Below are 20,513 nucleotides of genomic sequence, written 5' to 3' on the forward strand. Positions count from 1 at the left end.
GGCTTTGTGGGACACAGGCTGGGGTCTCCGTGGCAGACAACCTCCGTGGTCTCCGACTGCTAGCACTGGTGTTAGGCTTTTAAGTGACCTCACCGACCACAGGACATAAGGATTGAAGAGAAGTGGTGCCCTGTCATAGATTAGGTTCTCAGAGAATGTAACTTCCTTCTTAAGAGTTCTTTCTCTCCCTAGGGAAGTCTGAGCCACATACAGCAAGAAACCAAGGCTCAAACGTTCCTACGAAGACGTAAGAACTGGATCTTCTCCTTAGTGCACCTTGAGATGGCCTCAATCTTTTTGAACATCTGGTATTATGTGTTATTCAAGACTCTGTTCAAGAACCAGAGATAGAAGAAACCAATAAACCACAGAAACTGTAAGATAAATGCTTTTCTCTGCTGCGCATCATTGGGATGAATAAATACTGTGATATAATAATATATTATATTTTGAAGATGAACGAAAATGTTATTCAAGTTTGTATAATTGTGAGCTGGATGTGGTTGATTTACGTCTGTAATCCCGGGTACTGGGGAGGCTGGGGTGGGCCAGCCTTAGCTACATAGCAAGACTTCCCTGACTAGGAGCGGTGGTCTACACATCGAGTTCTAGGCCAGCCAAGGGTACACCGTGTCTTAGTTGGGGTTTCATTGCTGTGAAGAGACGCCATGACCAAGGCAAGAAGACAGTATTTAATTGGGGCTGGCTTACAGGTTCAGAGGTTCAGTCCATTGTCATCATGGCAGGAAGCGCAACAGCATCCGGACGGACATGGTGAGAAGGAGCTGAGAGTCCTACATCTTTATCCAAAGGCAGCCTGGAGAAGACTAACTTTTGCACTGGGCACAACCTGAGCATAGGAGTCCTCAAAGCCTACCTACACAGTGACACACTTCCTCCTCCAATAAGGCCACAAGTACTCAAACACGTGCGTCTACGGAGGCCACCCTTTCCACACAGTGAGGCCTGTAGAGAATGCCTTGTGTACTGTACAGATGCATCACCTGTCAATTAAAAAGCCTACGGTCTACGGCTTAGGCAGTAAATAGAGGTGGGATATCTGGGAGAGAGCCAGGCATGGGGAGATTCACAGGGAAAGTGTGAGGAGATAAGTACCTGAGCACAGGTAACCAGGCACATGGCAAAATGTAGGTTAAAATAATTGACTTATCTAAGGCTTTGTTGTGGATTTGGTCTGACGCTTGCATCATGTTATTTGAGTTCCCAAAATTGGATGAGAATTCATAATGTAAGACACTGAGGGTCCCTGACAGCAGTTGGTTCTGATTGGTGAACAAAGCTGTCAGATGTCAGTGGCTAGGCAAGGAGACAGAGATGGGACTTTAGGGTTCACCAGCAAGGGGTTGAAGAGCAAAAGGAGAACCACCATGCTGGGAAGTCAAAACACTCAGGCCTGAGAAGTGCAGGAAGGGAGAGCAAACCAAACACGTAAGAGCAGGGAAAGAGCAGCCCCAGGGGCTCCCCCAACTGGGTCCTGAGTGGCCAGAGTGGAATATGGGTTTTAGTAAGGAATAATTCAGGAGTATGGGAGGGGAGAGTGTGCTAGCTATGTGGATGTTTGGGAATGGCTTAGCCATTGAGCTGATTTAGGCATATTAAATATAAGGCGCTCTCTCTCTCTCTCTCTCTCTCTCTCTCTCTCTCTCTCTCTGTGTGTGTGTGTGTGTGTGTGTGTGTGTGTGTGCGCGCGCGCGCGTTTCATTCAGGAACTCAGAACACTGGGGTGGGTAGTGAGGAACTGGTCGTTCTGCTGCTGCTGCCAGGGCAATGTATGCCTACTGCATACAGTTTTGATCTAATCAGAGTAGAGTCTAGCTATATGGTCAAGGTATTTGTAAATATATTTTGAGTCTGAGTTTTATTTCTGGGAGCATGGGGCTAGGAGGAAGAGCCAGCTGTAACATCTACAAAATGGTGCTCAACTTATGGCAATTAGAACTCAAGCTTACATCCTAAAAAGGCCCGTGTATCCAATTAGACAAGATGGATGAAGCAAAGAAGTGCAGACCGACAGGAGCCGGATGTAGATCGCTCCTGAGAGACACAGCCAGAATACAGCAAATACAGAGGCGAATGCCAGCAGCAAACCACTGAACTGAGAATAGGACCCCCGTTGAAGGAATCAGAGAAAGAACTGGAAGAGCTTGAAGGGGCTCGAGACCCCATATGTACAACAATGCCAAGCAACCAGAGCTTCCAGGGACTAAGCCACTACCCAAAGACTAAACATGGACTGACCCTGGACTCTGACCTCATAGGTAGCAATGAATATCCTAGTAAGAGCACCAGTGGAAGGGGAAGCCCTGGGTCCTGCTAAGACTGAACCCCCAGTGAACTAGATTGTTGGGGGGAGGGCGGCAATGGGGGGAGGATGGGGAGGGGAACACTCATAAGAAAGGGGAGGGGGGTTGGCGATTTAGCTCAGTGGTAGAGGGCTTGCCTAGGAAGCACAAGGCCGTCGGTTCGGTCCCCAGCTTCGGGAAAGGGAATAACACTCGAAATGTATATAAGAAATACTCTCAAGTTAATTAAAAAAAAAAAAAAAAGGCCCGTGTAAAAAGCAGGGAATAGTCAGGCTAGCTGGAAAAAGAGGTCTGGTCTCTTTTTTAAAAAAAAAGAAAGAAGAAAGAAAGAAGGAAGGAAGGAAGGAAGGAAGGAAGGAAGGAAGGAAGGAAGGAAGGAAGGAAGGAAAACAGGAAAGCAAAAGCTTTCCAGAACAGCACAGGACCAGCAGCTGGGAAGGGGTTTCCTAGTCAAGGGACCTACGGAGAGCGCAGAAGACCGCTTTTAAAGAAGCCGCCACTGAATTTAAAAACAGAACACGGAAGTTGGGGCTTCTCCTAAAGGTAGCGCCAGCTGAAGAGGAGAACCAGCTCCAGGTTACACACAGACTGAATGCAAGGGCGGACGGTGAAACCTGGGAGACTTCCTGGAGACCACAGCTTCAGGATAAGCCTCTTCAGGTTCTCCCAAACTTGGCTCGCCCCTGTCCTGTCCCGTGGGAATCAGTGCCCTGTGCTCATGCATGCAGAAATGCAGCTCTAAGTTGGCTGCTTCAGCCAGAATCGGGAGGAAGGCAGAAATGCCTTTTCTTGTAAACAAACGAATGCGGTTGTGGACAAGTGCCGGCAGCACAATGTCTGCGCTAAAACATAGCAGACACAGGAGACAGAGACAGGCAGGTCTGTACAATAAAATCAGGACAAGACCCTCTACTTAAAGATACAGCCACTTGTAAATGACAGTATAAAATTCAAAATGACATTTTTTTCCTTAAAGGTACTATCTATATAGTACCTATCTATATTTATATAGTATCTATATTTTGCTTAATAATAAATGGGAGGGGGCCTGAGTAATTAAAAAAATACACATCAGTCTTTAATTCATATAAAGAAAAGGGAATATGGGCATATTTATTCACATAAGGTATGTTTATAATTTCAAATAGTGCTTTTCTGTTGACAAAAAGCATTTTGCCCTAGGAAAGATATATTTTGCTGGTCGATGTGGGGACCCAGAGTTGGGGTTCGGCAGAGTTGCTTTGCTTTTATCCAATAAAAAAAGAAAAGCTATGCTCATGAGAGCTAACAGAGGGTAGTTTCACACTAGTCTGAGCAGCCAGCCTGTCTCCTTGGAATGCGGGGTTCCCACGAGAACTAACATAAAATAGGGTGTCATACTCGTCTGAGCAACATGGGCTCCCGTGGGAGACCTGCTTACAATTCACGCTAGCACACGACATATAAACAAACACAAGGAAAAACCTCTAACCATATACAATATTACTTGGGAATAAGCTTATACAACAAATAGAAGGGAATCTGAATAAAATTGAATATAGAGAATAATAATTAAGAGAAAAAAGAGCATGTTAAATAAATCCACATAGATAATAATCCTCAAAGAAGGGAGAAAAAACAAGAATTGATACAAATGTCTTCAAGGATTCATTGATAATAAATAAATCAATAAATCCAAGCCTTTGACCTCAATGCATGGGAGACAAAGGCAGGGACAGAAAGGTTCCTCATAAGTTAACAGCCAGCCTAATCTACAAAACAAGTCAAAGTCAACTCAGGTTACACAGAAAAACCCTGTCTCAACAAATAATGGTTTCCGATGGCTTTAATTGTTTTAAATTATTAAAACGAAGGTGGTTATAAGTTCGGTGGTTATGATGGTATTACACACCCTCTATGAGAGAGGCCAAAATAAGACAGACCTAGGTAGGAAAGGGGCTGCTAATGTGGATCAATGTAGACTTTTAGTGACTTTAGACTGCCACACGAAGGACATGTTATGTTGGAAGAGAAACTGTATTTGTGCTAACAGGAAAGAAGAGAAGGCTTTGGACTCCTTCCAAAGTAATAAGGATCAGCTTTGTAGAGGGAGACCTTGGAAGATCTCAGCTTCAGACAGGAGAAAATCAAGAGGACCAAATGCACTGGTAATATGTGTTGCTAAACCCTCTATTGAAACAACTCTGAAATTGACTGGGACATATATATGTCTCCAGCCAGAACTTCAGCTTACATTGTCAGTAAGTCTTGTTGGCTATAGCATTCTCATGACTTATTATTACATACCACCTTTCATGTGGTATGAATGGAGACTTATATCACAGTTTGATTATATGATCAAACTAACTTCTAAAGAAAGAAACTTGCCTTGCACCTGCTTAAACAAAGAGCAGGAAATCATCCTCAATTGGTCTGTACACCATGCACATCCCATACAAATGTCTTCATAGATTCAGATATTGCTTGTAAAGTTTGTATATTGCAGAATGGAAGGCCAAAACAGCAGGCCGGCAAAATCCATCGTGAAGATTCTGGGATGCCTATTTTCCTGCTGTTTCCTCAAAAGAGCTGCTTCCAGAACAGCTTCAGGAAAGGCTGCTGATCCCAGGTGTCTTTGGTTGGTCCATTCCATCCAGTCAGGACTTCATTTAAGTCTGAATTTTCTTAACATACAGAGACTGGACACCAAATCCTACAGCTAGCTTTCTTAAAACTATCCATTTTTCTAATTTTCTTGGTCTCCCAAACAGGAATTCTTCACCCCAATTCAACAGGAAGCAATTCTAAAAAGAGTGGTCCCAGTCTCTTAAATTAGGGGCATGGGTTTGGTTACTTTATAAATTATACATATGTGGACATTTTAAGGGATGATACAAATAGTTATGGTCTTGGATAGAGAGAAAATGCACGAGAGAGGTTAGATTAAGGAATTTCTTTTCTCTACCCTTTTGTCTTTCTTCCTTAGATAAAGGGAAGGGGATTGAAAAGAAAAAAGGGTGGGGGATAACTACAAGAAATTAGACAAATGGGGTAGATTACTGAATCTACTCTTAAACCAAAAAACACTTTATAGCCACAATCTTACATTGGAAGAGATCTTTATGTTTTGTTACATTGGTACAAAACTTTGTACACTGATACAGATTCAAGGTTTTCATTGGTATGAGGTTGGATATTGATACAAAATTTAAGATTAATTTGTTATAACATAATATTTGTACGTTTCAACTCTTGTATAGGTTTTATGACTATGAAACTCATTTAATAATATAAATTTAGTTTAGTCCCAGTCCTTTCAACAGCTTCTAGTACAAACTTTAAGATAATTAAGTAATGTAAGTTAACAGTCAATCAATTGAACCCATGGTCATATTAGATTGTACTCTCAATTGTCCCAAAATTATAATCCTGTTGCTTGGTCTAATATGCTATAAATAGACAGAAGATGGTCTATCAGAGATCCACAGAATATGGCATTTAAAATTATTTCATTATTAAAAGATGTAGTGAGTTGACCTAATGCCGTTTATATTCTACCATTAATACTGCTTCCTCAAGAGGCGTTGCCCACAAGCAGTCCATCACGTACTCAGGTGATCTCATGTGAACCTTCTCCTAATGTCCACCAGTCAATAAAAGACTACAGCCTATGATTAGGCAGTGGAGGGGAAAGGTGGGACAGGAGGTTCAAGAGTGGGAGGCGGGCAGGAGGAGAGTAGGAAGGTAAGTGGAGAAGAGGACAGAGGTAGAGGAGAAGAAGCCATGATGGATCAGAACCACGTAACTGAGAGAAACTGCTAATAGCAAGAGGTCTTACAGCTGGGGAACAAGTTAATATAGTGTTGTATCTGTCCAATCTGACATATAACTTATAACATCTGGATTATGCTTGTCATTTAGGCTTAATAGGGTTAGGGATTCCAACAACAAAAAGATCTTTTGACTATGAGACAAGTCTACTCCTGGCAATATCCTATTTCATTTCAAAGAAGATGATGAGCACCAATAACTCCACGTGGAGTTGCTTCAACTGTGGCAAGCTAACCACCGGTAAAGAAAATGCCATGCTTCAACTGCAGACATGCTGTCCAGAAAGGACAAACGGATGCAGGGAAGTCGACTGCCAAGCTCTGCCAATACAGGGTAAGCAAGTCTTTCCTAAGTCCTGCTTCAGAAAAAGTGTGTCACACTCTGGGCCAGAAGGCTGAAGACAGTCGCTCCAATGTTGTACAGACAATACTGGGGACTGTTCAATCACCTGTCGCTGTCATTTCTATAATTTTCAGAAGCTGCATCTCTGAGCTTCCTGCATACTCAGGTAATATTTATTCCTTCTTGGGTCTCTTGGAGTTGAAGAGTGGATAGTCATAATCTCACTCAAGCTTAAGTTGTTTAAGATTTAAGAAGATGGGCTGGAGAGATGGCTCAGCGGTTAAGAGCACTGACCGCTCTTCCAGAGGTCCTGAGTTCAATTTCCAGCCACCACATGGTGGCTCACAACCATCTGTAATGGGATCCGATGCCCTCTTCTGCTATGTCTGAAGACAACGACAGTGTATTTATATATAATAAATAAATAAATCTTTAAAAGCAATTTACCTGTCAATTAAAAAGCCTATGGCTCATGACTTAGGCAAGAAATAGAGGTGGGACATCTGAGAGAGAAAGAAGGGATTCTGGGAAAGAGGCAGGAACAGGGAGATTTGCTGGGAAGGTGCGAGGAGACAGACAGATGCATGGTACATGAGCATAGGTCACCAGCCATGTTGCAGACTGTATGTTAAAATAATTGGGTTGGGGTTGGGGATTTAGCTCAGTGGTAGAGCACTTGCCTAGGAAGCGCAAGGCCCTGGGTTCGGTCCCCAGCTCCGAAAAAAAGAACCAAAAAAAAAAAAATTGGGTTATCTAAGTTTTGATCTCATCAGAGTAGAGCCTAGCTATATAACCAAGGTATTTGTAAATACATTTTGAGCCTGAGTTTTATTTCTGGGAGTGTGGGGCTGGAAGGAAGAACCAGACATTCCTTCTGTAGAAACCAATTCTCTTTTTCTTTTCTTCTTCTCCTCCTTTCCCTCCTCCTCCTCCTCCTCTTCCTCTTCTGCTTTTTGGTTTTTCAAGACAGGGTTTCTCTGTGTAGCCTGTCCTGAAACTAGGTCTGTAGACAAGGGTGGTCTTGAACTCAGAGATCAATCTGCCTCTGCCTCCTGAGTGCTGAAATTAAAGGCATGAGCTCCCACTCCCAGTCAAGTAGGTAGATTTCATGTGAGTGTATGGGCTAAATTCTCAGATACATTTTGTAAAAAACAAAACAAAACAGAATGCCAATTATTTTTTTCTCTCCTACCCACTTTGAAAAATCTTACTATGTAACCCAGGTTAGCAGGAGCTCATAATGTAGCCCATGCTAGCCTCAAATTCTTGCCTACTCTTTCACATATGCTCTCAAAACAGAATGACCCAGGAATTAAGACTACATGAAGATACAAGGGTTATCCTTTTACTAAAGATGATGGCAATGGTCTTTGATCTAAAAAAGACCCTCTCTCAGACAAAATAATAACAGACAAATAAAATTCATATGAAACAAATGATCTAGACCAGATTAAGAACTCCGGGGCAGGATCCCTATTGGTGTAACTGCATAGCTCTTCTTACACTGTACATTACGATTTCTGTCTGACTAAGTTCTGTGGATAGTCTCACCTTACTGATGCGGTTCCAGCCTGAAGACCTTCAAATCTCAGGAAATAGAGTAATTACAGAGTTGCTATTTGGGACTTTGTTCTCTAGACCATCTGTTTAAAATGGCTATTAAACAGTTTTATATTTTCTATTATAATTCAAATCCATTTAGAGTCTAAATTTTAGGCTTTTCTTGTTGCAGTTTCATATAAGCCTTATCACCTCTACATACGGTGGAAAAAAACCCATGCCATAGGATATAAACAAATGACTCACCTTGGATGATTCCATCATCTTCTGCTATATTAAGAAACTCAATATGTCATGATGTCTTTCTGTCCTGATTCCAGGGAGAAATCTTTGGAACCTAAGAACACATCGACCTTTTTTTGTCTCTCACAGAAACTGTTTTACTCCTGAGCGATGTGGCCTGTGGAGAAACGAGATACATTATGTTAGTAAATATCATTAATTTGGAGGTATAAATCTTGGTTTTCTCTTGATGAGAACTCAAATGATTTAAAGTCTTACAACAGAACCTTGTAACTCAACCTCCCCAAACCCCATAGATCACACATCCATGCAGCCCAGGACTCACACCCTCTAAAGACTTGTCTGGGGAATCCCGCTAGTCCTTTATATACCGGGCATTTGCTCTCTCGGGCCAGAACGCTATGATGTTCAGATGCTCCATCATCTAATCCGCAGGCGTCACCAAAGAATGGAGGAATAGAATCATTCTCGCCACGGAACGCAGCAGCAATGGAAGCCTCAACCTGCTCCCTGAGGCGCGCGCACGCGCGCACGCACACACACAAACACACGCGCGCGCGTACACACATATGCAAACATACACAGGCACACGTGCGCGCGCACCCACATATGCAAACATACACATGCATACGCATACACACACGCATATATGCGCATACATGTACACACAGACGCTCGCATGAGTACACACACACACAAACACACACGTGTACGTGCACACACGCGTGCCTCTGACCTTCTCTTCTAGCATCAATGGCCTACCTGGCATTTGCCTGCAGTTCCTCAGAATGCCTCGGGCTATACTTCGCTTTAATTCTTTTTTTTTTTTTTCTTTTTTTCGGAGCTGGGGACCGAACTCAGGGCCTTGTGCTCGCTAGGCAAGCGCTCTACCGCTGAGCTAAATCCCCAACCCACTTTAATTCTGATCAAAACCAGGATCACAATTAAACCTTCATCTTGCCAACCTCGCTACTCTGCACATGCGCAGTGAGTCTGTCCTAGAGCTCCGTACTGGCTCCAATCAGACCTTGAATGCTCTGAGGTTGTTGACTTTGCTCCTTGGAGATTACCTCACCTGTCACCGTCACACTCCCAGAAATCACTTCCGGAAGCCCCCCCCCTCCCCAACACAGCCTAAGTAGCTGAAACGGTAGAAAGCTAGTGCATTATTTTTTTGGTTTGCTGCTTTAACTGAAAGACCCTCAGATTGAGGAGACTCACTCCAATCCTGAGGACACCCACCACCCCACGAACACACGGGACTCACTCTTGATGTAAAAATAAGAGGTTTACTCGGGATACCAGTGCGCTGGGGCTTGACACTGTCCTCACGCAGGAGGGATGTGAAGAGCCTCGAACAGCAGAAATATATATATATATATATATTTCTGCTGATTGACATATATATATATATATTATATATAGTCATTACAAGGCCACACAGCTTTATTAGCTCAACTATTCCGGTGCCAAGGATATCTGACTTGGCAGATGTTTCCCCTCCTGGAGCTCCCAGGACAAGGCCACAGCTATGTCAGCACAGCTTTTCCAATATCACTTAAGAAATGGCTGCACTAAGTCACACGGGGATCTTTCAAACTTACCACATGGGACCTAAAGCTCAGCTTGGTCCATCTATTTATAACTATTAAGTGACACTCTAAGACCACCCTGCTATATGACTTAGTTCTCCTTCCTAAAACCATAATCTAAACTAATGTGTATTTAAGACTCCTGTCTTACTTACTTTCTTTTTTCTTTTTTTAAACAAGATCACAAATATACTTTTTTTTTTTTTGGTTCTTTTTTTCGGAGCTGGGGACCAAACCCAGGGCCTTGCGCTTCCTAGGTAAGCGCTCTACCACTGAGCTAAATCCCCAGCCCCACAAATATACTTTTATTTATTTACTCTCCATTAGTTTAAATCCAGGATGGGTAATATTTACTCTCCATTAGTTTAAATCAAGGATGGGTAATATTTACTCTCCATTAGTTTAAATCCAGGATGGGTATAGCATCACAGATTCGGTGTCCAGTGGCCTTTGCAGGAAGGTTGCTTCAGAATTTGGCATGAACCATGCCACTGTTTCCGTGGGCTCAAATTACTTTTCCCCAGATCACTCTGGTTTTATTTGGTTTACCTCCAGGAGTCACTGTATTGTTTTTTGCTTTGTACACACAAGCACACCTCTTGTCTAAGTAGAACTCAGTTTTATCTTGGGCATAAAAGCCTTCAATTTTTTTTTTTTTTTTTTTTTTTTTTTTGGAGCTGGGGACCGAACCCAGGGCCTTGCGCTTGCTAGGCAAGTGCTCTACCACTGAGCTAAATCCCCAACCCCAACGCCTTCAATTTTAAGAAGAGCCATGTGCTCTCTTTGGTTCCGGAGGCCTAGCTTGTAGCCAGCAAAAATGGCCTTGCACCACAGCCTTCCAGACATACTTGGTTTTTTTTTTTAGGAGTCCTGTTCCCAGCAGGCCTCCAAAGGCACCAAGATGACGGAAACAGCCTGTCTTACTTTCTAATACAATGGTCCAAGTTATTTAAATTCATGTTCTAAGCTCATATTAAGGAATTCTGTAAGAACCAGTCTTGGGAAATATAGTTATTACAGGTTGCTACTTAGAAATTTGTTCACTAACCATCTAATTAAATAGCTATTAAAGCTTTATATTTTCTCTTATTATGATTCACGTCTATATAGAGACTAATTTTAGGCCTTTCCAGTTACAGATTCATGTATGCCTCATTACTTCTATGTGGGGGGAAAAAACTGCCGTAGGATATAAACAAATAACTCACCTTTGACTTAATTATTGTCTTTGGATTTTACTGCTGTGAAGAGACACCATGACCAAGGCAACTCTTATAAGGACAACATTTAATTGGAGTATGGCAGCATCCAGGCAGGCATGGTGCAGGAGGAGCTGAGAGTTCTACATCTTCATCTGAATGCTGCTAGGTGAATACTGGCTTCCAGGCAGCTAAAATGAGGGTCTTAAAGCCCATGCTCACAGTAACACACCTACTTCAAGACCACACCTCCAAATAATGCCACTCCCTGGGCCAAACGTATTCCAGTCCCTGGCCCCCGTAGGCTTGTTCAAACCTGAGTCTATGGGGCCATACCTAGACACAGCATAATGGAAAATACATTTAGCTGAACTTCAGCAGTCCCTATAGTCTATCACAGTCTCAACAATATTTAAAAATCTTAATTTCTAGCTCAGTGGTAGAGCACTTGCCTAGCAAGCGCAAGGCCCTGGGTTTGGTCCCCAGCTCTGAAAAAAAGAAAAAAAATCTTAAGTTCTAGGTCTCCTCTGAGATTCAATCACTAAATTGTAATCCCTTAAAGTCAAAAGCAAAACACATACCTTAAACATCACAGGATATACCACCATTCCAAAATGTCACAGTGAGTAAATACTGGACCAAACAGACCAAAAACCATCTGGGTAAATTCCCAAACTCTGCATCTCCATGTCTGATATCAAAGCAGTCCAGATCTCCAACTCCTTTCATCTTTGTTGACTGCAACAAACTTGTTTCTCCTGAGCTGGTTCCCCTCCCTGTGAGCAGCTTTCCTCAGTACATATCCCACAGCCCTGGCATCTCTCCATCTTTCGGGGTCTCCAAGGTAACTTCAAATTTCAGTTTCTTGTTCCAATGTCTGAGATCCACACATGATCAAAGGGCTTGGGTCACTTCTGCAGCTCTGCCCTCTGTAGCACTCTAAGCTCAGGTTGATCCACTCCATTGCTGCTACTGTTTTTGGTGATCATCCCATGGTACTGGTCTCTCCAATACCGTGGGGTCTTCTGCTGGAACTAGGCTTCACCAATAGCCTCTCACAGGCTCTCTTCATGTGTCAAGCCTCAAATTCTTTGCCTGATCCCTTCAGTCCTGGGCAATCAATTGTAACTAAGGCTGCACCTTCACCAATGCCCTGGCCTCTCTCAGTGCCAAGCCTCAGCTGTTCTTCATGACACATTCATGTGTTCATGCCTTCAAAACCAGTACCACCTGGGTGATTCTTACACATTATCAAGTCCAGATGAAGCACATGTACAACTTTGGCTATCTTTGGAACATACTTTCTTTGTGCTCTCAGAAATCCTCCCAGAAGATTTAACCTGAGGGATGTTAGCCTCTTTTTAATCGTCACTAATTTCTTAGCTCTGGCTGAGCAGCATCAATTGTTCCAGTAGTTTCCTTCCACTCTTGATTCTAAAGTCAGAGGCACATGGCAGAAGATGCTGAGTTCTGCTGCTTGCTGGAGTTGGAACATGGCCACCCTTGTTCTATCACATCCTCACCAGCTTTCTGTTTTCTAACTCCTTCACTGCCTAAACTTGGCAGTCCTGGAACCTGCTCTGTAGATTGGCCTTGAATTCAGTGATCTGCATGGCTCTGTCTCCTGAGTGCTGGGATTAAAGGCATGTACGACTGTATCTTGACCTATTTTTTTCTACTTGGAAGTGGCTCTGTACCAGACTGGCCTTGAACTCAGAGATCTTCTTGCCTCTACCGCCATGCCTGAAACTTGCTTCCATGTCACTGCTCCCTTAATTTTATCTCCTAGAACAAAGGAGATAAAATTCCATTCTACTTCTTAGTGCCCCTTTAATACTTCAAGCATACATTTTGTATTTGCTCTTTTTAAGCTTGCTACCCCTCATCAAAGTGCTCTTCATGAGACTAAACTCTATAGCACACAGTCTAAACTGGGTTGTTTTAAGACCTCCTTTTTCAATGCAATTAATTTGACTCCCTTCACCTTAGCCTCAGGCAGACTCTTCAGACGAGGGCAAAAAGCAGCCACGTTCTTCACCAGACTAACACAAGAACATAGTTTTGGTCACATACTAAAATTCTTCTCCACTGAAACCACCACATCCAAGCATCCACAGATCCAATCACCCTCAGCAACAAAGTCTTCCATATTCCTACTAGGATAAACCATTAATCCTCACTTAATGCATCGCACCGCTTTCCAAAGTCCCAAACAACATTCCTCCAAACAAAAGCATAGTCAGGCCTATCACAGCAATACACTAATCCCTGGTACCAACTTCTGTCTTAGGGTTTTATTGCTGTGAACAGACACTATGACCAAGATCATTCTTATAAAGGACAACATTTAATAGGGCTGTCTTACAGAATCAGAAGTTCAGTCCATCATCATCAAGGTAGGGGCAGGGCAGCCTCCAGGCAGGCACGGTGCAGGAGGAGCTGAGAGTTCTACATCTTCATCTGAAGGCTGCTAGGAGAAGACTGACTTCCAGGCAGCTAGGATGAGGATCTTAAAGCCCATGCCCACCGTGACACACCTACTTTAAGACCACACCTCCAAATAGTGCCACTCCCTGGGCCAAACTACTACAATCATCTTCATTCCAGAGAGAAAATCTTTGGAACCTAAGATTACATTCTCACTCTTGAGTCCCCCTTTTGTTTGTCTCACAGGAATTGTTTTATTCCTGAAAGCAATGGCCTGTGGAGATACCAGATACATCATTTTAGTGAATATCATTACTTTGGATGTGCAAATCTTGGTTTTCTCTTGATGGGAACTCAAATAATTTAAAGCCTCATGCTAGATGTCACAAACAGTGGGTATGAAAAAAGATGGCGTATGGCATCATGGCATATCTTGCTGCTCCTGGCCACATCTGGGCCAGGCCCAGGTCACATTCCATCCTTAAGAACCCTGGCTCTTGCTGGAGAGATGGCTCAGCGGTTAGAGCACTGACTGCTCTTCCAGAGGTCATGAGTTCAAATCCCAGCAACCACATGGTGGCTCACAGCCGTCTGTAATGGGATCTGATGCCCTCTTCTGGTGTGTCTGAAGTCAGCTTCAGTGTACTTATACATAATAAATGAATCTATTAAAAAAAAGAAAAAAGAGGGGTTGGGGATTTAGCTCAGTGGTAGAGTGCTTGCCTAGCGAGCGCAAGGCCTTGGGTTCGGTCCCCAGCTCCGAAAAAAAGAAAAGAAAAAAAAAAAGAAAAAAGAAAAACCCTGGCTCAACTTGCAAATTGCAGACTGAAGCAAGTCACATCAGCATGTCAAATAAACATAAACAATACTCAATGTAAGTATAACAAACTCCAAAAAAAATGACATTCTAATACACATGGGTACTTACAGTTGTGTTCCTTCATTGTTATGGTATAAGTCACATTTAACTAGATGTGAAGTCAGAGTCAAAGACTTTACAGGTATGGATCATCCAGGGATATTTTCTTCCTAAGAATAACCCCCAAGGAAATGCCAAGATAAAAAAGGAAAACTCCGGCAGCCGTTGAGACGCGAATTTACTTCCTGCAGCTACTCCCAGCTTTCCTCGCTCAGAGTCTTTAAACATGATGGAGATGATGGCCAGCAAAGCAGGAGAAAAGGCGCTAAGAGATTCAAACTGAGCGCAGGACCGAGCATTTTAGGGATGTGTTTACGAAAGCCCGCGGGGATCACTGGGTCAGAATGGCCACGGACTGAACGACAGCGGCACCCAGAGGTCCAGCGTGGAATCTATCGCCAAGTTGCTTCTGAAATTCTGCCAGAAAAAAATCTCAACTACTTTAAGGTGCCGAGTATCAAAACCAGGACTTTGCGCTTTCCTAGACAAGCAACGTGCACGCAGCTGTATCATACCCTGCCTTTGGCACTCATTTTTCAAGATGATATACTAATGAAATATTTTCTCTTTGGAAAAAATGTGGGGGTGTACTTGCCACTCTTGGTGGGACACATCTGTAATCCCAGCGCCCAGAAGGCAGGAGACCCAGCACAAGTTCGAAATTAGCCAGGTCTACACAGAGTTCCAAGCCAGCCAGAGTGACATAAAGCATTAACAAAGAGTTCTCTTTACTAGAGAAATTATCCATTGTAAAAAGATATATCCTAAAAGCAATAATTCCTAGAGTTGAGATGGCTCAGGGGGTTAAACTGCTTGCAGGGGGAAGCATGAGGACCTTCGTCTAACTACCTAGCAGCCATGTAAAAAGCTGGTGGCCACAATGGCTTCTGTAGTCCCAGAATTGTTGAGGTAGAGACAGAAGATCGCTGGAGTTTGCAGCCTGCCAGTCCAGCTCCAGGTTCAGTGACAGATACAGACTCAGGCGTAACACCGAGAGTGAAAGGAAAGGGTACAACTTTCTCTGGCTTCCACAAGTATGTGCGTGGGCAGGTGAGGGTCTTCATGTACTGGCAAACATATACAAAATAATAAATTCTTATTGTAGATTCAAACATAATTTCACCATGAAACACTGAAAAACACTTATCAAAATTAAAAATCCTATAATTGCAGTAATTTAAAATTTTACCTTTGATGTCTATCCTAACTCATCCAATATGCACACTTTTAAAAATTCCCCAAATAATCTCCTCTTTTAGGGATATTATTAGCTACTCATATCCATTTACTAAAATACATAGTTTAGATGGTCACCATCTATATACCTTGTTGTGGGGTATCCACTAGAGAAGATTGCCTGGACATGGATTTGAGACAATAGAAATTCTTGGGGCTGGGGATTTAGCTCAGTGGTAGAGCGCTTACCTAGGAAGCGCAAGGCCCTGGGTTCGGTCCCCAGCTCCGAAAAAAAGAACCAAAAAAAAAAAAAAAAAAAAAGAAATTCTTATTAGCCAGCTACCGAGAGGCTAAGTTCAGACTTTATTTTAGAGAACTTGACCTAAGTGTTAACCAGCCAATTATGAGGCCAAAGTAGCTGTCCAATTAGATGCTTGCTCACTTATTCCCTGGCTGCTGCTTACTATATAACACCTTGACCGGATTGATGTGTGGCTCTCCCCCACCACCAAAACCATCCTGTGTGACAGTGGTGCATTGGGGGAGTCTGCACTAGCTCAAATAAATTAAAGACTCTGCTGTGAGTTGCATCAAAAAAAAAAAAAAAGGAAAACTCCTACTTTACAAACTTGTAGATAAGAAAAACAAAAATTCTACTTTATATAACAATATTGGCAAGTGCAACGTGTTCTAGACTTACAAACTATACCTGTAGAGAGTGTTCAGCTGGTTAGCATGACAGCAGACTGACTATCAAACTACTAATGTCGAAGCAGGCCACAGTAAAGCCTTAATTTCCACTGACCAGACTCTGATAGTCCAGGTAAGAAGACACAGTGTGGGTGACAACGTCGGAAAGTTAGACTGAGCAAGATCAGAGCAAGAGGCTTCTGACTTACCTTTGTGTCTCAATCTTTGTGCCTCAATACAGAGAAGACTGTGACTGAAATCTCATCTCCATTTTTCTGGAGCTGAAGCAGTGCCTCAGGGGTTTAGAGGATGCTCTGTTCTGGCAGAGCACCTGGGTTGAGTCCCCAGCGCCCACATGGTAGTCACAACCATCCTCTATCCCCATTTCAGGGGACCCGGTGCCCTCCTTTTTTTTTTTCCAGAGCTGGGGACCGAACCCAGGGCCTTGCGCTTGCTAGGCAAGCACTCTTCCACTGAGCTAAATCCCCAACCCATTCCAGTGCCCTCTTCAGAATCTGTGGATATATGCAGGCAAATACTAATATAAATATTTCTAAATGAATAAACCTATTAGGGTTTAAAGGAAAAGAAGAAGAATTCTCCACAAAAGAGGCAGCTTGTGGGAATAAGGCCGTGAGAAGATCAGTCACAAAGAGAGACCTTTAGAGGGATGGGGTTGGACATGCTTAGGGATAAATTTGATAACAGGGAACCTGTAGAAGACCTGAAGGCCAATGTGGTCCTAGGAGCTTTTCTTTTTTAGCTTTTTTTCCCCCTTTTCTGATACAGTCTCCAGTAGGCTATGGTGGCTTTAAACTATATAGTCAAGGAGGTAACTGGGACAGAAGGCGTGGGTCACATGCCCAGCTGGATTTTCTTTCCTCTTTATTTCCTTCCTTCCTGTCCTTCTTCCCATCTTCCTACCTTCCTCCCTCTACCTTTCCTCCTTTCTTTTAGTTTATTTTAACAGGATTAGCTCTAGTTATCCCTGGCTGTCCTGGAACTCACTCTGTAGACCAGGCTGGCCACAAACTCAGAGATCTGCTTGACTGTGCCTCCCAAGAGCAGGGATGAAAAGCATGGACTGTCAGCTTAGATTTTCTTTTAAAAGAACTAAAACTTGTATAAAGAACTGAGTATAGCCAAGTGTGATTAAAGTCTGTGATGGAGAGCAAATAGGAATATTTCTCTGCTTAGGGAGAGTTTGCGTGCAGTACAAGATTCAAAAAACTGGAGAAAGAAGGGAAACTTATTCAGTTTGTTTAAAAATCTTTTCATTGGGACTGATAGGTGGGTAGTGAAGATAATTTTCTGAGACAAGAATGGAATGGAGAGCATCACTTTCAGGTTTGTTATTGCTAACAAAGAAGCACAGCCAGTGCTAACTAAGCACTATTGTATCCGATGATAATTCTTTACAGAGAGCATCTCCTAGAATCCAAACGGTGAAAAGTTTTATAATTTCTGCTGTTTCTCAGGAAGACAGGGTCCTAATGTCCTCACAATTACATGTTTCCAGTCAAGGAAATCCACAACACAAGAGAATTTTGTAAATCAACCTCCCAAGCCTCATAATTCACTGGCATCAAAATGACTGATCATCACTGTCTTCACCAACAAAAAGATCGCACATGGATGCTGTCCAGATCTCATAGGTTTACAAACCTAGAAAGCAAGCCCCTGCTCCCCAACCCCACAAGGGCTTGTCTGGGGAATCCCACTAGCCCTTCATGTACCTGGCACCGACACCCACTTTCTCAGGCCTGAATGATCTGATATTCAGAGCTCCTCCATCAATGAATCAAGTCACTCTCCCCGACAGGGTGCAGCATCAGCGATGCCACCCCCATCTTCCCTCATCCCCCCACTCCCAACCCCCATTCTCACCCCCAGCCACCTCCCCCAACCTCCTACCAGGTGTTTGGCCACAATCCCTCAGAATGTTCCAGGCCACAACTCACCTTAATCCTCTCCAAAACCAGGACGCCCCCCTAACGCCCTTCTGCGCATGCGCACCAAGCCTGTCCAAAGCATCTGTGCTGGCTTCAATCAGATCCTGAACGTTCTTCGAGTTTGCCAAAGACCAGGATGGACACAGGCTTTGCTCCCTACAGGACCGTATCATCTGTCACTCGCTTCACTCATGCTTACTGATAGCTGCAGAGTCAATGTGGCCCAGTAGAGGACGTGTCCATGTAGAACTACATTTTCCAGAGATCCACTGGCACAAATGTGCCAGGGACTGGAGGTGGGCTTCACTTCCGGAACCCACCCCACACCCCACGCTACCTCGGGTACCACAACATACTTGTTTCCGAAGGATGATGTCATCAGCAATGTCCTTTTGTGTTGTATTGTCTCACTGGCCTGAATATTACTTTTTAAAACTTTATTTTAAAGTTGTTTATTTCATGTGGATTAGTTCTGTCTCATGCTTGTGCACCATGTGCATGTTTAGTGCCTACAGAGGCCAGAGAGAGGGTGTTGGATCCTCCTAAAACTGTTGTGAACTCCCATGTGGGTGCTGGGAATTAAACTTATGTCCTTTAGAAATGCACCACTGGGGCTGGAGAGATGGCTCAGAGGTTAAGAGCACTGACTGTTCTTCCAGAGCTCCTGAGTTCAAATCCCAGCAACCACATGGTGGCTCACAACCATCTGTAATGGGATCTGATGTCTTCTTCTGGTGTGTCTGAAGACAGCTACAGTATACTCATCCATAAAATATTAAGAAAATAAAGGTAGGGGTTGGGGATTTAGCTCAGTGGTAGAGCACTTGCCTAGCAAGCACAAGGCCCTGGGTTTGGTCCCCAGCTCCGAAAAAAAGAAAAGAAAAAAGAAAAGAAAAGAAAGGTAGACATATGTCCCAATTCAGGCACTGAAACAAAACCACACTGCTGACTAGCACTGGTACAAATATCCTCAGATGAGAATCAAAAGTGTCTCTTAACTCTGAAATATAAAAAGAAATGAGACTTCTTATCTCCAGTGCTACTCCCACAAAAGAAAAAATGTAAGTTAATCTCCATGATTTTCAGTGGGAATACAGAAATGGAGACAACATAGAATTTGAGGAACGGAATCTACAGAACAACCTCCAAAGAATAAAAGAACCAAAGGCAAACTCATCCAAAGTGGGCATGGAGGATGCAGGACAGCTCTGGCCTAGGGATCTATCTCAGAGAAATGTGCCACTGATGAAGTGAGATGAAGATGAGAGATGAAGAAAAACCAGTTGTACCTTTGGCAGTCACGTATCCTGCCAGGTTATTGTAATTTCCTTAGAACTGAAAATTCTGTTCTACATGGAAGATGGAGAATCCTAAGACTCAGGAGCTGAGCAAAATTCACACACTCAAGTATTCCCTGAATCTCAAAAGATTGACTTCCTCGGTATCAGATAAACTCTTAACAATTTTGGGTATGAGGAGAATCTGATTCGTGAGTTGAGTCCAGGTTATGTGTAAATCATGAAATGGTCAGAACACTGTGGCCGTGAAATGTGAAAACAAGCTTTACACTTCCCACACCAATGGAGAGTTGCTTGGATAAACGCAGAGAAGAATTTTGTCAAAAACCTGGTAGAAGTATGGAACGCTTTAATTTTAGATGATGTTTGCCGGGTTGAATGTGAAATTGCATTTTAGCCTTGTCTGTACACAGCTTCTAGAAAATGCAAAACCACTAACTGAATGAATACCGTACTGTTATATTAATAGCTCCATTACAACAGTATGTGCAGCAAAATGAATATTTACTAAATCACAAAAACCCTTATTTTCACTTTAAAGTCTAGAAAACAGAAGTGTTATTTTATTCAATTACATTTTCTTATCTACCAGGGGGGGAATGTGTGCTTGGGAAAATACGCCGGTACAGAGTCAGAAACAAACTATGAGAGTTGCCTTCGCCCTCAAAAATGTAGGTCCCCGGGCTTGAACACAAATTTAGAGACTTGGTGGGAGGCACCTTGACCTATTGAACCATTTTGTTGGCTCAAGAATACACAAAAACCATTTCCTCATCCGTCGATTTTGTAATTTCCCGACGGAAGAGGGAACAGAGAACAGAGCAAGGAAAGTAAACGTTAGGATAAAATCGTTTTAGCTCAGTATCTCTGGGCCCAAGACAGGGGCTGAGCACAGGGAATGGTGAGGGGGCGTACTGTAAGTGAGAGGGCGGGGCCGAACAGTGACAGGTAGGGGGTGGGGCTGCATTGCGGGCGGGGCTG

The 20,513-nt window shown here is 43.1% G+C and overlaps 1 protein-coding gene across 24 annotated transcripts in view; it reads right to left on the reverse strand.

Annotated features, from left to right (window-relative positions):
- Positions 1-20,513, reverse strand: part of Zfp605 (zinc finger protein 605) — a 32,296-nt gene that overhangs the window by 11,051 nt on the left and 732 nt on the right. For 9 of the 24 annotated variants that reach the window (XR_010056633.1, XR_005492102.2, XR_010056630.1 and 6 more), the window contains exon 2: positions 8,283-8,436. Coding sequence is in view for 6 of the 24 variants with exons in the window: in XM_017598571.3 (XP_017454060.1) it covers positions 8,283-8,300 (18 nt within the window). In the remaining 18 variants the exon portion in view is untranslated. Of the gene's footprint in view, positions 1-8,282; positions 8,437-8,650; positions 18,115-20,513 lie in introns of those variants that run through there. The other 15 variants (XM_063271806.1, XM_063271810.1, XM_017598569.3 and 12 more) reach the window with 10 other exon arrangements.

Source organism: Rattus norvegicus, chromosome 12 (genome assembly GCF_036323735.1).
Source record: "Rattus norvegicus strain BN/NHsdMcwi chromosome 12, GRCr8, whole genome shotgun sequence".
NCBI classification, from domain to species: Eukaryota; Metazoa; Chordata; class Mammalia; order Rodentia; family Muridae; genus Rattus; species Rattus norvegicus.